At 41.0% G+C, this 20,856-nt stretch overlaps 1 protein-coding gene across 2 annotated transcripts in view; it reads right to left on the reverse strand.

Annotated features, from left to right (window-relative positions):
• LOC142495595 (leucine-rich repeat transmembrane neuronal protein 4-like) overlaps window positions 1-18,028 on the reverse strand; it is a 493,265-nt gene extending 475,237 nt beyond the window's left edge. For both annotated transcript variants that reach the window (XM_075601280.1, XM_075601281.1), the window contains exons 1-2: window positions 17,370-18,028; window positions 12,518-14,064 (exon numbers count right to left, since the gene is read on the reverse strand). In XM_075601280.1, the coding sequence (XP_075457395.1) occupies window positions 12,518-14,064; window positions 17,370-17,373 (1,551 nt within the window). In that variant the 5' untranslated portion in view covers window positions 17,374-18,028. The remainder of the gene's footprint in view (window positions 1-12,517; window positions 14,065-17,369) is intronic.
• Window positions 18,029-20,856: the final 2,828 nt, after the last annotated feature.

Genomic DNA, 20,856 nt, shown 5'->3' on the forward strand with positions numbered 1-20,856 from the left:
AAGTAAAAAATCATATATCTATTTCTGTAGTTGGGGCACACTTGTGGCTTTGATTGCCTGGGCTTAACACTGGAGGGCTCCCTGGTTCACACAAAGGGGGAATGCTGCTTTAAAACAGCCATCTGCACTGCTATGCTCAAATTCAGGTTTCTTCTGCCAAACACTCAAAAACTCATCTGTGCCCCGGCAAACAGTCCAGATTGACTGAGTAAGGGGTTTTAAAAATGTTTGAGATAGACACAAGGCTATCATTAATTTATAATAATTGTTTGTTCTTATATAGTGCTGCTAGTTTTACATAGCACTTTACAGAGACATTTTGCAAACACAGTCCCTGCCCTGAAGAGAGCGTATAATCTATGCTTTTTGTGCCTGAGGGAGGCACAGGGAGATAAAGTGACCTGCTCAAGGTCACAAGGAGCAGATACTGGGAAGGGAACCAGGTTGTCGTGCTTCAGACACAGTGCCAGTCAGTGTTTTCACTCGCTGAGCCGCTCCTTCTCCCTGCAATTTGAAAGAAACCAAAGGATCTAATAGGGTCTGAGGTTGCACAGCGGTAAGAAGAATGTGCAGACTGGAGAGGAGTGGGAGGCTAAGTGCTTCTTATTAACCTTCAATCCACAGTACACAGTATGTTTCTATTTGTACAATTACATAAGAAATAATAAATAGCATAAGCATAAATGTTGCCCCGGAGTTTTTTGTTTGCCTCCCTCTGGATGACTAGAAATGTACTGGAGTTTTTTTAGAAAAGGTAGATCACAATAGACATACTGTATCTCTTTCAGCCTTGTCTACTATAAATCCTATATAAAACCTTCCCCACACTGTGTTGATATTTGTGTCAAAATTACATTTACATTAACTCTTCAGTGTATTCAATTTCCTGTGTGGTTTGTGTGCGTATCTTGATCCTAAAAATACTCATTTGGATATTTCACATGTACACCAAGGAGTTTTCAGAATAAGTGGGTCATGAGAATCCAATAGAATAACATTTCATTCATACATAAAATCCTACCGGGCCATCTTCGCAAATCCATGGGGAACCGATTTAACAATTCAGCACTAGGAATTCAATCTAATTTCCACCCACAGACCTGGATAGATATACCAGTGCAAAATATTCCCTGCTATTTTATCTATGAACCCTGGGAGACCTGAGATACAGACTCACTGGGAAAATTGTAGGTACTGTAGAGGCAGGGTTAACTTACTCCTTTGAAGATACCAGGAGAATCTTAATCATATTTAGAATGGGAAGAGTGAAATTCTGTATCCTCGCCTCCTGTAATTGCTTTGGTGCCCGTGATCGTGTGACCTCTCTTGGAACATATACTTTTTCTTCTGAGATTCTGCGATCCCAGTGGGAATGCTTTGAGCAATATGAGAATTAGTAGGGGAGCAAATAGAAAATTACCAGTTTGCTATAGTTGGGGGAATTGCAAATGTACTGCAGGGAGCTGCTAATCCCTGTGAATTTCAGTAGTTCTTTTAACCCCTTTAGTGCCAGAATGGGTAAACGCAGCTACCACTTCAGTTGACCTATTTAATTTTTGGTGGTGACTTTGGTAACACAGTTGTTACCCTCTTGCTGCTACTGGCCAGTAACTGTGATAGCCATTCATTATTTCCAATTCTTAAGAGTTACATGAGAGGGGAATATTTCCTGAACTGGAGGTGCAGTGGTAAGATAGAGGACATACTGTTCAATTGTGGGCTGTTGCTGCTTATCTGGTAATATTCATCATAGTTCTTTACCCAATATGCTGTGTAGAGTTGGTTTAGAACAATACAGCCACAGACGTTTCACCTCCGGGACAGTTCGCCGAAGCTGCCGCAGGTAATGTATCCCCTATGGATTTACCCTATAAACCCTAACCGTAACCCCTAACCCTAAAAACCTTAACCCTAATCCTAACTCTAATCACCTACATGAGGGCCGAAACAGCCAGAGGCTAAACAGCTACGGACAGCTGTCTCTCGGAAGCTGTATGGCTGCAACTAAAAGTCCCTATCCGATGTAGAGTTGTGTGAACTCTGCAACATTTTTCAAGTTTTTCTCTCATATTTCACGGTAATGCAAAAGGTCACAGTGCTTGGTAATGCACACAAATAGACTTTAGGTGTAACATGTTCACCAGAATACAGCAAAATCGTGTGACTTTCACCAGAATTCTGCGAAAATAGTAGCAATACAAAGGGCCACGTCACTGTAATGCCATTTGCTTCTCTTGTAGGAATTCACAATGCACATTGCCTTTTAGTGCTGAATATTTTTATTTGGAAAGTCTCCCATTTTCGCTAAATTCTTTGTGAAAAAAACATATTTGCCTCGTTCACATAATTCCGCAAACACAAAAATCACACATGCCTAATGCTGTGAAGTTCATCTCCATATAAATGAATGGAACTAAAATCTTCTCCAGCACTGGGACGCATATTAGAATAATATTAAACTGATGCAGAAATCTTAAACTTGAATTCACCAAGATGCAATGTGGGGCATCACTCCATGATATGATACTAACTGCCATTGACTTGAATGGTAGTTAATGCTGAATGGTAGTGTGACACCCCGCATTGAGTTTTAGTGAATCCTGCCTTCATCTCAAATTTCGCATCTTGCACCTTTTCTTGATCCATGATGTTAAAATGCCTTCATGTGTGGCTCATCAAAGCATTTTGCTTTATCTTTCCAGCTACTGTAAAATCTTACACAAAAAAAACACAGTAGCATTACCCAGATGAGGCATCCCAGCTAATCTTTCCCTATTAGGCATATTGTGTAGCACTGTATTTCATGCTGAGTCCAAGATAATTAGCAGTGTAATCCCAATTTTTTTTGTATTCTTTCTGAATGAAGACATGATTTATAAGATATTAATGCAGCATTTATGGCTAAGGAAGGAAATCATCTTCACCTTGTGTAAAAGGGTACTGCATGTTGCAGTACAGTATATGATTATGATTAGAAGCCCTTTGAAAGTCTTTAGTGTATTAAGCACAAACTGCATTTGCTCCAATGATGCAATAGGTATCGAAGCATTTTGGGTGAACAACTACTGTTGGTTTGGTGCTGAATTAAAATAGCATGTGTGCAGACTGTAAAACAGCAATGGGGAATAATAGGGGCTACAGTATGTATAAATGAGATTTTTGAGTCAAGTTGATGCAAGCAGTATGGTTTTCAATTTTCTCCTCAACGTCAGCTTGTGATTTAGGGAGCATCAAAAGGAGGAGTTAGGCTGCGGTCCCAGTCAGCACTGTAGCATGCGCGCTCGGCGGGGGGGAGGGGAGGGGCTTTGCGTGCACAGCGCTTCACTGCGATGTGAGGTCTGCGGGGAGAGGAGAGAATGTGACGGGGGGGGGGGGAGGGGGGCATGATTGCGATGGGGGGGGCGTGGTGGGGTTTTTGCGGGGGCGGACCATGACCTCACGTGGCTGGTTCTCCCTCATTTGCTGAACCGCCGGCGGGGGCATGGCCACGCCTCCGTCGCAATTTCACTGTCTTTGGAAAATCTTGTAGTATGGCGCAGCTGCACCTTCTGCGCGAAGGTGTGTACTGGGCCAAGCCCCATTGAGGGGCGGTGCTTGTACGCACAGTGCACGCCGAGGCACTGGGACTGCAGATTCAGTAAGGAGTTACATGATGCACAGATTATAATGAGATGTATCATATTCTGTGTGTACAATAGGAGGAGTTAGGGAGGAGTTACATGATGCACAGATTATAATGACATGTATCATATTCTGTGTGTACAATAGGATAAACTAGGGAAGAGTTATATGATGCACAGATTATAATGAGATGTATCATATTCTGTGTTTACAATAGGAGGAGTTAGGGAGGAGTTACATGATACACAGATTATAATGAGATGTATCCCATTCTGTGTTTACAATAGGAGGAGTTAGAGAAGAGTTACATGATGGACAGATTGCAATAAAGTGTAGCAAATTGGGTGCCTCCATGTTTTGCTTTTTCACTGCATCTGCCAAATGTAAAGCAGCATAAACCTCCTCAACAATCTGAGACGAATGAAATAAACTTAAATTACTTTATTGTTACAGTTAGGAGAATTTGAAAACAAAATATATTCACCTGACTACTTGTTTTGATTTTGTTAAGTTTTTTTGTGCCTCTAAAAAAATTCCAAGATCTGATTTTGCCTAGAGAATCTTTGGGGAAAATTATGGAAAACTGGGAATTTGTTGCACAAAATTATAATATCATGCTATCTGTAGCTGGTTTTTTTCTTGTGTATACAGTAGATGTAGCCATATTTACTGTTTTCAGCACCGGGACAAGTCGCAGGACTGCATCCGCGACTGCCCCAGTGCCAGAGCAACATTAGCTCCAGAGAAACTAAATCTTGCTACATCTATAAGTATGTATTCCATTTGTAAACTATTTACCAAAAAGAAAAATAATACTGTGGTTTATGAAGACTGAGATGGACAGTTTGAGGAATCATTTGACAAGACATGTGTACAGTATTTAAAATATTAATATATGAAAGAGACCTTTCACAGTGCACATGTACATCTTATGCAGTTTTGCTGCACTGCTCTTATTTCTTTTTCTGTGCTATGTACCTGGGTAGTCCACGTAGTGTCAGATACACATTTAATGATTCAGATCTTAGAGGCATCTAAGCAAAAATAAATTTAATTTAAACATCTGAATCTTTAAATATTGGATTTTCACTTTGTGGCCTTAAGCACTTGGTCTTTGATGTAGCAAAACATCTAGTTTTGCAGCAAAGATAAAATTATGCTTTCTCCTCTTTTACAAAATAATGACTTCTTAGTTATAACTTACCCAACATGTAACATAAGGGTATGTAAACCCAACTGTAATTAACTGGCTAGTATACTAGTAGAGAGCAGAGACAAGTCAGATAGTGGTATCTCTGTGCCTACATAAATACATACCCAATAGTTAATCCAAGGATGTTACCCTCAACTAGAACTGACAGACCGATATACTGGTAGAAAGTACACTGTTCAGATGGGGATATATATCTGCTTACTTATATATAAAACCAACAGATAAACTAATGGTGTTAACCCAAGTGGAACTGAATAACTGATGTACTAAGAGTAGACACAGGTCAGATCAAATTGTGTTATCTCCCTGCTCACCACTGTGTGATATAGCAAACAGGTATCCTCAACAGATGTGTTAACCCAATTGGAGCTATGGTGGTATCTCTGCTCACTTACATGTATTCTGTAATATAAATAAAATATAAAATACCTAAACAGGTAACACCGTATGATATACCATACTGTATGTTACCCCAATTGGAACAGATTGACTGATATTTTGGAAGAGACTGGTCTTAGACTGTTGTTTGTCTTTGCCCCTCTGTGTCTCTCTCCTTGCCTCAGGCACTGGTGAATGGTGGCAAGGGAAAGGAGGTACAGTTTCAAAGGGTTGAAATGTCTCAAACAGACTTTTTTCGATTTGGGCACAGACACACAGATCCATGCTGTGGTCTGGATTAATCCGAGTTTGGATTTCGGAAATCCAAACGCCTGCCTGTGGAAGTTCATAGGGGTTGGATTTCCAAAATATGAACTCACTCATCTCTATGCAAATCACATACAATATGTCTGTGCTTCAATATAAATACCCCTTAGTGTAGTATAGTAGTATAGTATATGTATAGTATATGTTATCAGTTATATCATTGTGTTGTTGTGTTGTTTGCTTCCAACAATTTTGCAGTCCATAGGCACTTACCTTTTTGCTGCCCAAATTTTTTGTTCACAATAATATCATTAGCGCCACTATGGACAAGGGGGGAGGGTTGGGATGAAGGGAGCCCCATTTGAGCTGTGCCTGGCTAAACACCCTCTCCCCCCCCCCCTTAGGAGGTGTCCCCGCTCTCTTTCAAACTGCTGCCCAAGCTGTGGGCTGCTTGTTGCTGCTGCTGCTCCATCTCACCATCCCCTTCTTATGGAACTGTCCGGCGGGTTGCCATGAAACCTTCAGCAGATTACAAAGAGGAGAGAGGAAACATTTCACTCACTCCCTGTGTGAGCCTGCGCTCTGCCGGGTGGACCGTGCCTCGGCCAATCCCACCAGAGGTAACAAATATGGATTCAAATTTTACGTATATATAAAAAAGAAACAAACCCAGGAAATTTGCCTCCCAAATTTTGCTTCTCTAGGCCCGGACCTATCAGGCCTATTGGGAAATCCACCACGGCTTCCAAGCCTAGACCATAAAATATATTACATGGTATTCACAGTAGAAATGTGTTGCATGGAGCACAGAGCCTTCACTTTACTGCAGATCCAGTGCATCTGTACATTAACTGTACATATAAACATACATGTGTATTACAAAATGCTTGGAACTTTAGATTCATGGAATGCAGATTCCTGTTGGATACCTATGTTACTGGGGTGTAACTATTCTACTTCATAACCCTGCAATGCAGGGGGGCCCAAGACCGGAGGAGGACCCGAGAGTGGGGGGTTGAGTGCAAGAGGAAGGGGGAATCAAGTGTTAGAGGAGGGGGAATTAAGTGTAAGAGGAGCGGGTTGAGTCAGAGTTAGAAAGGAATGGGAGAGAGAGGAGGGCACTGTGACAGAGTTAGAGAGGAGGGGGTAAGAGTGATGCGAGAACCATGCCCCTGATGAAACAATACGCGAAACGTACATCGGGTCACAACTGAGAGCAGACATTGTGAGCAGCATCGGGATTTTTGGCATTCTTCCCCTTGCTTACACAATTTCTCTCACAAACTAATCTGGGATTGTGGATGCTTTATTTACTTCTGGAGGACTATGCAGCAGATAGTAGGGTGATATGCAACATTAACTCTGCCTTATGTATATTTACCCTGCGGGACCAATTGGTTCAGTCACCTTATCTTTGAGTGATATCATGTTTCTCTTCTATGCACTCTAATACAATTATGCTAAGGCTATTCTTGTCTCACTTTGTACCCGGGTACTGTTATTCTGGTCAGTGAGGATCCTACTGGTTTCTTCCCTGTAACCTTCGATATATTTGTTATGTTATTCTGTGATTAGTATGGTAATATCATTTGCCTTATTCTGCTCTCACTGATTTATGTCTAGATTTAAAAGTGTTTTTAACGTTGTGTGTTCCTTGTCTATTATGACTTAAATGAGAGCTATATTTCTATATACCGGTGTGACATATTTTGGGAAGATTTCTATACCCCCTTTAGGGATATACTCCTTCTATTTCAAATGTAAATCACATAACAACCTTTATACAGTACGTACCACACACATTTTGTAAATGTTTGTTCTTCTTATACCACAATTATGACATAATAACGTTTTTAAAGTTCATGTTCACACCTTTGTCGACCTGTGATTCAAACACCAAACATAGGCTCAGATCCACAAAATGGAGGCTTAGCACACATTTACTCCCATTCATTCCTTTTCCATCCTTTTATAAATATGGACCATAGATTGTAAGCTTATCATGGCAGGGACTGTACCTATATATTTCAATATACAGGACTGCATTCTGTGCGCTATATTGTAATTTTGAAATGCTTTGAGTCCCATTATGATGAAAGCGTTCTATGAAATCAAGTTATTATCATAATTACAAAAGAACTGTTACCTTAGGACCTACTCTTATGGGACTGTGTATCATCTTTTGGCCAAAATATGTAATCAGAGATCCAATCTTTTGAGCCAAGGAATAAGACAGGGTTAATGATATTGTACAATAAAGGATAAGGCATGATTAATTATATTTGAACTGTAGGTTTTTAAGCAGCAGTAAGTGAAAGAAAGATGGGGATCTATAAGAATGTGCATTTGCTCTCACAGTATATACTGTATAAGGTCACTGCAATCCCTTGAAAGTGTAAGGTTCCACATTAATATGTACAGTATTGCATTAATGTGGATTCTCGTTTTCAGTCATTAGCAATAGTTAACGGATATTTAAATGAATGACATTACAGGGTGATAATGGCTATGGTACTTTACTGAATAAACCGCAATGCCTTCATGTGTTCAGACTTAGTAATGGGATTTCTGCTTCATTATCTGCCATTATTGTATATTTCTCCATGTTAACCTCTTGAGCACATGAGATATCTGCTCATTGTACGTGGTGGTCATCACTAATGCACTGAAAAGGTTACAATTCCAAGCGACTCTGAGAATCAAGGCTCATCTTAATACAGTAGCAGAAACAATCCTCAAATAGGAAATCCACCATTGATATTAATAGCAGAAGTCCATCATTGGTAGAGGCACCATATTTGTACCAGGGACTCAATGGCAATAATTGCTGCCCACTCCTGTGCTATCGGTGTTGATACATGTACACTTTTGCTGCAGGAGGAGACCAGAGTTGTGCAAACCTTTTGCTCGAGGTTGCGAAATTGGCCCTCTTTTAGTCATATTAAAAGGTTTCACAGGCGATTCACCAAGCATTTAAAAAAGCAGCAATACATTAAAAACCCAATATGTGTGTTTTTTTTTACTTTAAATCATAAGTGTAGTATTAGATAATACTGCCTGTTTTTTACTCCCTCCCCACCACCCCTCCCCCTTTATGCAATTCATTAAGCTTCCTTGGGTTGCAATAGTAACTATTTACAAAAGTACACCACTTCTGCTTTTAAAATAGACGGCCATCGTGTGCACTTTGGAAATCAGCATGTCTGCCGATCGATTGGCAGGTTAGGTAATTACATGTCCTTAAATCTATGCACCTGCGGCATCTATAAACACAAAGAAATTAACTACAAATAGTGCAAACTGTATTGCTACTTAAAGGAGCAATTGAACGGGTGTTTTTTTTTTTTTTACGTAGGATTGAAACAGGAGGTCTCCGGAGCTGAACCCCATTAATTTCAGCTCCAGGGACGCCCTGCTTCCAGAGATACAGACCTCTGTATGGGGTGCTGGTAGCAGTTCCGGCTGGAGTTTAAAGTGTACAGCTCCCACATTACGCAGGCCAATAGGAAGCCAAACCTGATGACATCATGGCTTCCTATTGGCCCGCAGGGTGCGGAAGCTTTGAAACTCCGCCATGACATGAACCCTGCTAGCTGACGTGAGCGGCTACCAGTACCCCATATGGAGATCTGTATTTTTAGAAGCAGGGGGGCCCCGGAAGCCAAAATTAGTGGGGTTCCGCTCCTGAGACCCCTTTGCTTCAATCCTATTTAAAAAAAAGTTAAATCACCAAAATAATGTTGTGCTTGGATTGCCTTTTAAAGTCAATGTGCATGACAATTTCATTTAAAAAGCTAATTTGCAAAGACTTTTTAACATTGCTAGATTTGTTTAATTCTGCGACGATAAATAAGGATACTCACACCAGGTTTCGCTCACTGTCTGGCGATATTTCTGTGGAAACTCACTAATATGGCAACATTATGGAGCCTTGGTGAAACAATTCTCTGGTAATAGAATTTCAAGAATGCATTTAGGACAGTTTTACACATCTCTAGAGGGGGCGGTGAAATGTTAGTGTCATGCGTTACATGTTCTCACAGCAGCCTAAGATTAAATTACTTGCTGCATTCCATGAAAACACCTGGAGTGCCTTATTCCAACTCTAGCAGCATTTTTCCCATAAAAATCCCAAAGAAGCCTAGGTGTTTAAAGGAGCCAAGATTAAAATATAATATCCGTAATATCATCATTATTATTATTGTTATTTTTTTCCTGTCCTTAAAATATCTGCATAAAGTTTTCTTACTGTTAAGCTAATTAATAATGGCAAGGTGTACCTGCTACTTGAACGTGCTGTGGAAATGTTTAACGATGTTGCCTGAATTATTGACTTGTGCAGACATTTTAAACCTCTAACACTAACAACTTATTATTTCTGGCCTCGGACTGAAGACCTCCCAACAGAATGACTGAGCAAGAGGAAGGAAAACATCCTGATTTAAATGCTCTGAGCCAGCCTAGACCCTTCTGGGTTGTAAAACTCAAAGAAACAGATCCCAGCATTATTAGTGAGGAATCACTACAGTACCGCTGCATGCATCTATCTATCTATCTATCTATCTATCTATCTATCTATCTGTCTGTCTGTCTGTCTGTCTGTCTGTCTGTCTGTCTGTCTGTCTGTCTGTCTGTCTGTCTGTCTGCCTGTCTGTCTGTCTGTCTGTCTGTCCAGAAAATCAGACACCCACATGTGTAGATACAGGAGATATTAGGATGCAAACTGTCCAGGTGTCAGTAAAGCAGAACATCTGATAGAAGAAAACAGGACAGGTACTCCAAGGTCCAAAGGTGAAATTCATTCCTCAACATTTCGGCTCCCAATGGAGCCTTTTGTTGGGAGCTGAAACGTTGAGGAAAAAATTTCACCTTTGGGCACTCCTATACAGTATATCCTTCTTTTTAGAAGGACTTAGCCTGCCTTTCAACTCGATCCCTGTCAGAGGTGCCTGCATTGAAATGCACTACAGTGCTTTTCATGCCTACTCTGGCAAAGAAAAGGCATGAAAGAAGTCAGCAAAAACCTTTACTACGTATAATGAGATGTGGGGCGATGCATAGTTAATTATGCATTATTTTAAATCACCATGAATATAGGTTGATGCATTGTTGACTGTGCAATATCCTTTTTATTGCTATATGGAGTTTGTGTGCAGTACAATCAGATGCAGTATGTGCAAAGAAATATAATATACCAAAGCAAAAGGTTAGCACGCCTTAAATATGAAATGAACACGAAATATAAAACTGTATAAAAGCAATAAGGTTGTTAGTAATTGATCACAGGTTACTGCTCCCAATATGGGACCTTTAGTGACCTGTTATTGACACACTATTAACATAACTCCAGCCTATTATTATTACATAACCATTATTGCTGGGTCATCATCTCACTTGTATTATATTTACTGCATAGAAAAAATATAGAAACAGATTATCACATGGTTTTCTTTTTTTTTCTTATATAAAATCTCTCTCTCTCTCTCTCTCTCTCTCTCTCTCTCTCTCTCTCTCTCTCTCTCTCTCTCTCTCTCTCTCTCTCTCTCTCTCTCTCTGATCATTTCTGTCACAGTAGAGTTACGCTCACCGTGTGTATTTTGACATGTATGTCAGATGGAGCAATATGCAGCAATCCCACTTTTAGAACAGCGGCCAAGCAGATAGCACAGTGGAAGGGCAACATAATCCCAACACATCAGTTGTCTGTAAAAGCAGTTGTAAAGGCAGGCTGCTGGGTCCCAGCCTCCCAGCTTTCTCCTTACCAATAGGTGGCATTAAGGAAGCCTCCTGCTTCTAGTAAGGTTTAGGGAACTGAGAGCATCTGCAGTGTGCAAATGTAGCGCCCAGTATTGTACATAATTGTTTCTAAACCATTGATATGTACTGGCAGTGCAGCCCGCTCAATCTTCACGTTTGCTTTAAACACAAAAAGCAAGACCATCTATTGCATTTGAATAAAAGACACATTTAAAAAAGAAATTCCGCCTTTTGTACCCAGATATCCCAGAGTTACTGTACCAGCAATAATGTAACAAGCACACACAGATACGCTGGCTAAGCGTCCATTAACCCTTTCAGCAGTGAAGGGGTTAAGAGCATAGCCTCCCTGAGCATTGGGAAGTGGAATACTGAAAGGATTTGGGTTTAACCTCCTTCGTTGCTGGGTGGAATAAGCAACGCGTTGATTCTCAAGTCTCTGGTACAGATATGAGAGACTATCGGCAATTTTTTTTTTAATCTGCAAAAAGGAGCAGGACTAGATTTTCCTTATGTGTGTTCAATACTTTTTATTGGTCCATGTATAAACGGTTACAAAAAGATGTGGTGACCCTCTTTCAATTTGTTGAAAGGTAAGGCAGTCTTATCATTCCAGCATAAGGCATGTCACATACTCTGTGAGCCTGCATGAAACGCATCGACAATGTTGCAACAGAGAACACAGTCTCTCTCTTTCCATAAAACCAGCAAAATTGTGTCTTTATCTTTGGCTTAGATCCTCTTGATATCCAGAAAATATATATATATTTTTTTTTTCTGATCCAGGCTTTTATAGGGCAAATCCTTTCATTAGTCCTAAAAAAAAAAGGGCTGAGAAATAACAGTCAACAAACCAGAAAACAGGCACAAAGTGCCCTTTTTTCATTAAGGGAACGCAAGAGTTTTGTCCCTATCTGCCCCACTTGGCAAACGCTCTCCCTCTCTCTCTCTCTCTTGCCATTGAAAAAAAGGCTTATTCAAATGTAATCTCATCCTTGAACGGACTTCCTTCACGTCTGAGCTCCCACGGGAGAAAAAAAAACCTTGTCGCTTTTCTTTGCTGTCATTCAATTAAACAACCTCTCAAACCAAGCGGACAAAAAAAAAAAAAAACACCCCCACAGTAAAAACAATTAAACGTAAAAGATAAAAAAAAAAATATATATATATATATACTGCATCTATCATCCTCATAACTCATCCTAGTGACCAAGACACCTCTCCTTCCCAGTAGCAGCAGCAGCAACATGTTTAGAATTTGAGTTGGGTGACTTGTCATACCTCACATTCCCGGGAGCCGGAGATGGTATATGTGCAGGGTCCAGATCCGTTAACCAATACATCCATGGGCTCAGTGTTTGAAGGCTTGTAGTCCACATAATACTCCTGTAAAGGGGAGTTCATTTGTCTCTCCGACTCTCTGGCCTTTTTCCTGCGCCTCTTCATCATGGAATTCTGCTGCAGCTGCTTCATGCTGGCGGGGTAACGTTTCCAAGACACGTAGATGACCAGTAGGATCATGGCCACAGACAGGAAAAGGGCCACGCTCCCGGCTATTATTTTGTGGAAGGACACATTCTCGTAATCTTGTTCAGCCACAGGAGTCTGCAGTCCAGGGGAAGGGCTGGGAGTGTAAGCTGTTGGTGGTGAACTCTCCAACTTGTAGACTGTAGGCTTGGGGATGAACTGGGGTTTGGGAGGTGCTTTAGTTGTCTGGTAAGCTCTTTCAGTCACCACCAAAGGGGTTTCAGCACAGATATTGTAAGTTTCCACGGCATCGATGACCTTCTCGCCTTGGATCTGCTTGGGGCCGGCACAGATCATGGTGCTTTCCTTGTTGCCTTTGAAGTTCTTGAGCCAAAAGACCAGAGGGCAGACACTTCTGCTGCATTCCCACATATTTCCAGAAAGCGTGATGGAGGTCAGGGATATCCAGGCATTTATGGTTTCCTGGGTGACGTTGGTGAGCTTGTTGGAATCCAAGTTCAGCTTCTGCAGGTTGGGGAGGCATTGAAAGGTCCCCGGTTCTATGCTCTGGATGTCGTTCCCAGAAAGGTCAAGGTTGTGCAGAGCGCTCCATGTCCAAGTTAAGCCCTGGCTGATGGAACGGATTCTGTTCCACTGCAGGTAAAGCGAGCGCAGGTTGAAGAGGCGAGGGAAGTGAGCGAAGTTCACCTTGGAGAACTGGTTGTGCTCAAGGTGGAGCTCGGTTAGTTTAAGGAGGCCAGCGAAGGCGTTGCGAGACAGGCTTCTGAGCCGGTTGTAACCCAAATCCAAAAAATCCAGGTTGCGGCAGTCCTGAAACACTCGGACTGGCACCGTTTTCAGCGAGTTGGACCGCAGGTGCAGAATCAAAAGTTTGCGGAGGCCCTTGAACTGCTCCGACTGCAGCGTCTGCAGCTTGTTGTACGATAGGTCAAGATTCCGCAGGTTGGGAACAGGATGGAAAGTGGCGTTGGCCAGGTAGGGGATTTTGTTGGAGCTCAGAATAAGTTCTTTCAGCCTCCTGATCCCTTGGAATGCATCCTCATCCACCGAGCTGATGTAATTGTGGTCCAGGTAAAGCCAAACCAGCTGGTTAAGGCCAGAAAACTGGTTGGACTTCAGCTTCTGGATGCTATTGTAACGCAAAGACAGTCCCTGGGAGCCACCCGAAATGTTCTGGGGGATGTCTCTGAATGCGTGGGACTCGCAGTACACGATTTTCCCATCGCACCTGCAGTTCTTTGGACAAGCTTTTTGGGCCCCCACAAACATCACCAAAAGGAGAGCAGGCAGCAGTACCAGTGCTAAACTCATGCCTTTCAGCTGATTCATCAGTTGGAAACCTGCAACATTGCAAAGAAATGTGCATTAAAAAACTATAAAGCTTAACAAAGGCATCAACTTTGTAAATTCATTTAAGCCCTCACTAACAACCCCTTAAGTAGTATGGGCATTGTTTTAATTGAACCTAATAAAAAAACAAGACCACAGTCAAATATGCTGGTCTTCCTGCAGGGGAGCCTCTGAGCAACAATCATTCCTTGATATGGAGAGGTGAGAGATGAACTGGTTGTTAGTGTTTATAAAACCCTGTACAGCATCCAGTTGATAGCAAACGAAAAATGATTTCCTGATTGTCAACTAACTCAGATGGATGAAAATAAGATGGCCTCAATGTGGTTCTCTTTTCTCTGACACATGTAATCTTTGCTATGTAGCTCTACTGCTAAAACTCTAATACAAACCCTCATTCTCTCCTGTCTGAACTAGTCTAACCTAATGTCCGGCTAACTGCTGCTCGAATAACTTTGCTCTCTCCTAAATCTGTCTCAGTGTCTCTCCTGCTGAAATCTCTCTCCTGGCTTCCTATTAAATCCTGTTTCACATACAAAATTCTCCTCCTCTGTTTTAAGGCTATACCCTCTTCATCCTCCTTACATCTCTGTCCTAATGTATCTTATACACCTGCCTGACTGCTCAAATATGTCTTCTGTCCCTTTTGTATCTAAGTCTAAAACCTTTCTCACTCACTGCCCACACCTCAATATCTGACTGGCAGCCTCTCTCTCCATCTTTAGGACCTTTCTTAAAACATACCTCTTTAACCAAGCATTTGGTCCTCTGGCTTATACTATACATCTCATTTCCACTGACCTTGGCCCATTGCAAATGCACTCACCTGGACACTCGCCTTCTATTTCTGTAAATTGTCCCAGCATACCACTTAGATTGTAAACTCTTTGGGGCAGGGAATCCTGTTCCTATCGTTTTATGTCTGAAGCTCTTATTCCCATTATGTATTATAATATTATGTCAAGTGTATTGTAAAGCTCTATATAAATAAAGATGTACATACATAATACCACAGTATATTGTTTAATCTCTTCAATGTGATCATTTAGCATGCATTTAGAGCATGATTTAACAATGATCTAAACTATATTGTTCAGCTGGATGTAACACCAAGTATTGCTTCAAATATTTGTTGTTAGTCCAAATAATAAAGGTTATTGCTTACTATTTAATTGATCACATATTTTTGGGTACGAAATGTGTCTGTGGAGGGGTGCTGCATACTGAAACTTTCAGATAACAACCATGCTATTTTAATTTTGTGTCAAATAAGAATGAATCGTATTGCTAAGGCAGGTTTTCTGTCTTTTGGCAAATTAAATAGATCATCTCGGGGCAGTGTGTAATGAAAAAAAAAACCAGAACGTCAACCTAGTTGGCCAGTGAAAAGGCATACAGTAAGAAACGCTAACCTACAGTATTGTCCCTGTCTTTGAATGTTACTCCTAGTGTCTGGAATTTAATTAAAGCAATGCAGTGTTTGCTTATTGTTATTCCTAATGAGTGACCATCAACAACAACAACAAAAAACTTGAGGTTGGGGGTTAGAAATGTAACCCTTTCAGTGCGCCTCTACATCTCTCGCATCCTACACATTTGCTGAAGTTCGTTTTCCTGCCACGACACTGCTCCTAAATCTTTCCCAGTCATATATCAGACAGGGAGCTGGGAGCTAGCAGAATACCTGACCTTGTTAATTGTGCTGGTGAGATTTTGGAAGCAGACCAGAAATTAGTTGAGCGCGTTTAATGGAGACAAATTGAATCATTCTTTGCTGAGAGGGATCAGTAAAGGATTGTAAGAGAGAGGTGAAGTAATAACAGTGTTGCAGATTGGAAACAGATTAGAGATGGGATGGCATTTCTATTGTGAATGTTTTTTTTTTTAACCCCAGCAGTGGTTTCTACGACACAGCATGTCCTTCCTAGCACTAAGAGGATAGAAAGGGGAAGGGTTAATGTGCCAAAACCCAGCTGGCATTTCCTTGTTGTCTGTTACTAAAGAGGATTCTCTATGACTCTCCGTTCTATGACTGTGTAATGAATGCCCTGGATTCAGCAGTGTGAAATAATTCTTTGGCACTGGGGAAGAAGCCTGCGTATGCCCCAGAATGGCTCACCACATATCCTCTCAGATTCACACAGGCTAAAGCAAAGCCACACTGGATCTATCTGTGGTGCACACACACTCAATGCTTTACATGGAACAGGAGCTGTGCAACCCAGAGATACAGTAGTAGTGTGCAACTTCTGCATCAAGCTTGGTACAGGGGAGAGCAAGTTTGAGCAATTCTTAATTGAATGAGTTCAATATTTAATATTATATATATATATATATATATATATATGTGTGTGTGTGTGTGTGTGTGTGTGTGTGTGTATCTATATATTAACACACACACACACACACACACACACACACACACACACACACACACACACATACTGTACTGTACAGTATATATCTGCGGATGTACTGTCTACTGGCCCCTTCTTCAATGAAACGCCGATATGATAACCTCATTCAATTAAGAATTGCTCAAACTTGCTCTCCCCTGTACCAAGCCTGATGCAGAAGTTGCACACTGCTATCTCTGGGTTGCACAGCTCCTGTTCCATGTAAAGCGTTGAGTGTGTGTGCACCACAGATAGATCCAGTGTGGCTTTGCTTTAGCCTGTGTGAATCTGAGAGGATATGTGGTGAGCCATTCTGGGGCATACGCAGGCTTCTTCCCCAGTGCCAAATAATTATTTCAAACTGCTGAATTATGTGTGTGTGTGTGTGTGTGTGTGTGTGTGTGTGTGTGTGTGTGTGTGTGTGTGTGTATAAACATACACAGACAAAATTCAGCTTTAACATGGAAATAATGAATGTAATTTATGTGCATTCATTGTATCCCTACACATGTATAAACCCTATAAAATACACGTGTGTGTGTCTATGTGTATATATCTAACTATATGTATTTACACACACATATCTATAAATACAAGTACAGTATATGCATATATGCACGAGATTACCGTAGATATGGGAATACAGATAGTGCATATATGTAGCTATGTGCCTAGAGGTAAGCAATACTGTACATAATTTCTCCCATGCATTACTCTGCTGAAGCCTATATATGCTCTATGTTACATACAGTGAACACAAGAATGGCATCACCCCGTGTGTTTTATGGATACAATAATGGGAACTGAAGCAAGTCAAACATAGCTTGCAGCTTTCCATTCTCTCCCAGACACATACATAGGCAGCCTTTGTGAGCAGCAAGCAGCAAAACTTCACTCACCCATCCTCTGTTACCCAGTGATTCCTTCCTCCTTTTCCCTGGGTTTGACTCTTGAATATTTTTCTTCCTCCTCTCAATTACAAAGCAGCATTGCCTTCATGGTCGGTACAGGGCTGTGTCTCAAACCATCCTGTTTGCCAGGCTGGGCTCCCTCCCACCCACCCCCCTCAAAAACCTTTGATATTTTTCTTTTCTCTGCAAAGTTTTTCTTCCGTCTTTTGCCCAGGAAAATCAGAAATGGGGAGAAGGATTTTAGGGAAAGGGGGGAGAGGTTAGAAGTCTCCTGTACCTTGCAGATGGCTCTTCAGATCAGAGGGAAATCTCCAGTATTTGGATGCAATATAAGGTAGAAGATGCAGCCTGTAAGGGAAGGTATGCAACTTCTGTGAAAAATCTTCGTAATACCTAACATGCCTTGCCCACTGCTGTCTGCCATCCTTAGCAATCCATCCTGTCTCCTGTCTCCTCCTGTGTGCTGTCAAAACGCAATAAGACCCTACTGAGAATGTCTGGTAACCCAAGTTTAAAAGAAGTGCCGGCTAGGTTTATCCATATAGCTGCCTAGCTTTAAACTGTTTTGTAGCTATGCTGAAAGCAGCTGTGATTCAGGAGGAATTTTTTTTCCCAGGGACTGCTGATGCTCAGAAGCTTGCTGCTATTGCCATAGTTTTGGAAACAGCGTGCCCTCTGCTGGAGGAATGAGAGGTGGCATGCACAAAGCACGAACAAGCCAGCCTGTCATTGCCATGCTACGCAGGGCCTTGTGGTCTTACAGAAAATACAATTAACTCCCTCGCCTCTGAGAGCCACTTGTGCATGTGATGAATGGATTTTACGTCAGGTCTTCTAGGCGCTTTGAATGATTTAAGATATTGGTCAAAATGCACTGCAGACATGGATTATCCTAATAAACCTTTAATAATTCATGTGCGATAACTCCACTCTGACCATGGAAGAAAGAGGGGGGCTACAGTAACAGTGCAAGAGTTAAGTATCTTCTGATATCTGCATATATGTCACTATGCCATCTTTGTACAAGAAGCATGTTACCATTTCCAAAAATAGCATCCCCCATGATTTACTTTATGCACTAGCTCACCATTAAATAATTCAGTGCTTGAAGAAAGTGTCTTCCCTTCTTTCAAGACCACATACTCTGGTGCACCAACTTGTAGCTCAGTTCTCATATCACCTTATTGCCCAGCACTCCGGTACATTGCTCGAGACTGTTTCAATCCTGTCTCACTTGTCTTTACTGTTCTGTCACATCTCAAACTGATTCCAAGAGACTAGCACAACTCTGCTTCTTACAGTACTGTACATTCTCTTCCACTGTGTGCAGCTGCAAAGGCTGGTTCCCCTTTTGGCTGTGACCAATCGTAATGTGAATATCTCTGTTTATGGCCGTTCCTTGTTTGGATAAATGAGAGTTTCGAATAATGGTGTTTTCTTATAACGTGCTGACTGTGTACACAGCACTGTTCATAGAATTTTGTAGGCACAATAAGGCCCTGCCTTGGCTCACAATCTAATATTGGTGCCTGGGGCACAGAAAGATTGAGTAACTTGCCTATGTTTACAAGAAACCAGCATTTGACCAGGGTTCACCTGCTTCAACGGCAGTGACATTACTAGTGAGCTACTTTCTCAGCCCTATATCCCAGATCTCTTTCATTGTAACAACAGAATTGCAAACTCGCAAAGCTTTTCATTGCTAGAATAAAATATATTTTAGATCAGGTTTTTCCAGCAGTAATGGCTTATTAAAGATAAATAGATACCATTATGTAAATCATAGATTTTAATCTGAGATAGATAATCAAACAACACTTCATAAAGATCTGTCACTGTATATCTCTGACATACAGTATCTGCTTACAATGTAAATCAGTAGCCTGGTTCTAGCCTCCATAACCACCAGCCAGTGTCACTGTAAAAGGGGGATAGTCTGGCAGCAAGGAGTTTGCGGTACAATTCCCCTGTGACCTAGTTTTGCATTCTCATTGCTGGTCTATTTGCTGTTTTGGTACTGTATAATAGAGTACGTTCTGAAGAAAGCTGGACAGGACCATTGTCATTCTGTTGACTTGAGTCAGTAAGCAGGTATGCTGCTGTAATAATATATTTATATGTACCATGCTTAACATCCATGCACATTAAGGGTGCTAAAAAAAGCTAACATAGATATACAAAAGAAAGTAAATACAGCCAGTAGACTTCAATAACATATTGCAATGTTCTCTATGAATTAATATGCTCTAAAATGTTATGGCTTGGAGGCCAGATCAATTAGGGTCTCTGAAAATAGCCAATGGTTATCACCATAGAGCTTGTAAAGACAGCCACAATAAGGGTTTTCTGGGTGAATAGATTGTAAACATGACTTATGTGAGCAGCTAATGATGCCTGGTTTCTTATAGATTTGTGTCTTATAGTTAAAAGACTTGTTAACTGAATTATCTTATGCATGGCTTTACTTCAGAATGAGCAGGGCCTGGATTATCATGGTTCTTTAGGATGTCATCACACCACAGCCGTTCATAAAATGACTATGGCTTATTAAGATTCTTGCAGGACACGCCCTCCTAAAATACGATGGAATCGGTACTCCAGAGGTCTTCATACAAATAAAAAAGGGAATTTTAATCCACACACATCAATGTTTCGGTCAAACACACTGACCTTTGTCAAGATTTTTCTTTTCTTATTAAGATTCTTAGCAGAAGCATTTTGAGTTTCTCTGTGAACTGGCTCAATTATCACACCTGTGAGTGGAATAACACACAGGTCTTTACATTATATGGAGGCAAAAAGCAGAGTGAAATCTTCACAATAGGATTTAGGGACTTAAAACTGAGATCTAATAATTGAAACACTCTAATAACTGTATTGTTATTTCCTCATTTGGGATCAAGCAAATCTTTGTTAATCCGTGTGTATTTATATTACAAATGTAGCCAGACTTACTACTCCAGTGACTGCATGAAACAAAGTACAATTCCCTGGTACTTCTTTGCATGTTGCGGCCCCATGGCTGCCATATGGTATTGTCGGCTGCCATGCTACTTTACAGTAGTGATAGGCGATGCTAGTGTCTTTAACCTGAATTCAATTCACACTATTCCGAGGCTCTTGCTACAATAATGCGCGTTCTGTACTGTTCTGTGTAAGGCTGCGCTTATAGTGCCGGCGGTTTGAAGGGGTGGCGGCTTGCTCGCTATCGCTAAAAGTCATCTCAATTTGATTTTTTCAGCAACCGCAGCCTGACGTCACCGTCGCCATTGCAACAAGCGTAGCCTAATTTAACTCACCCCTTATCCCCGTACACTATTTCAATGCAAGGAAACTTCAGATAACTTACACAGTCAGTTTTGATAAATTATGACATATTTATGAAAGTAAATTAGGGAAACATGTATTGTAATGTACAACAGTGTAGGATTTATGAAAATATTTATTGCTTGAAACAGTAACAGAAATAATAAAG

This window comes from Ascaphus truei, chromosome 5 (genome assembly GCF_040206685.1).
Source record: "Ascaphus truei isolate aAscTru1 chromosome 5, aAscTru1.hap1, whole genome shotgun sequence".
Lineage (NCBI taxonomy): Eukaryota > Metazoa > Chordata > Amphibia > Anura > Ascaphidae > Ascaphus > Ascaphus truei.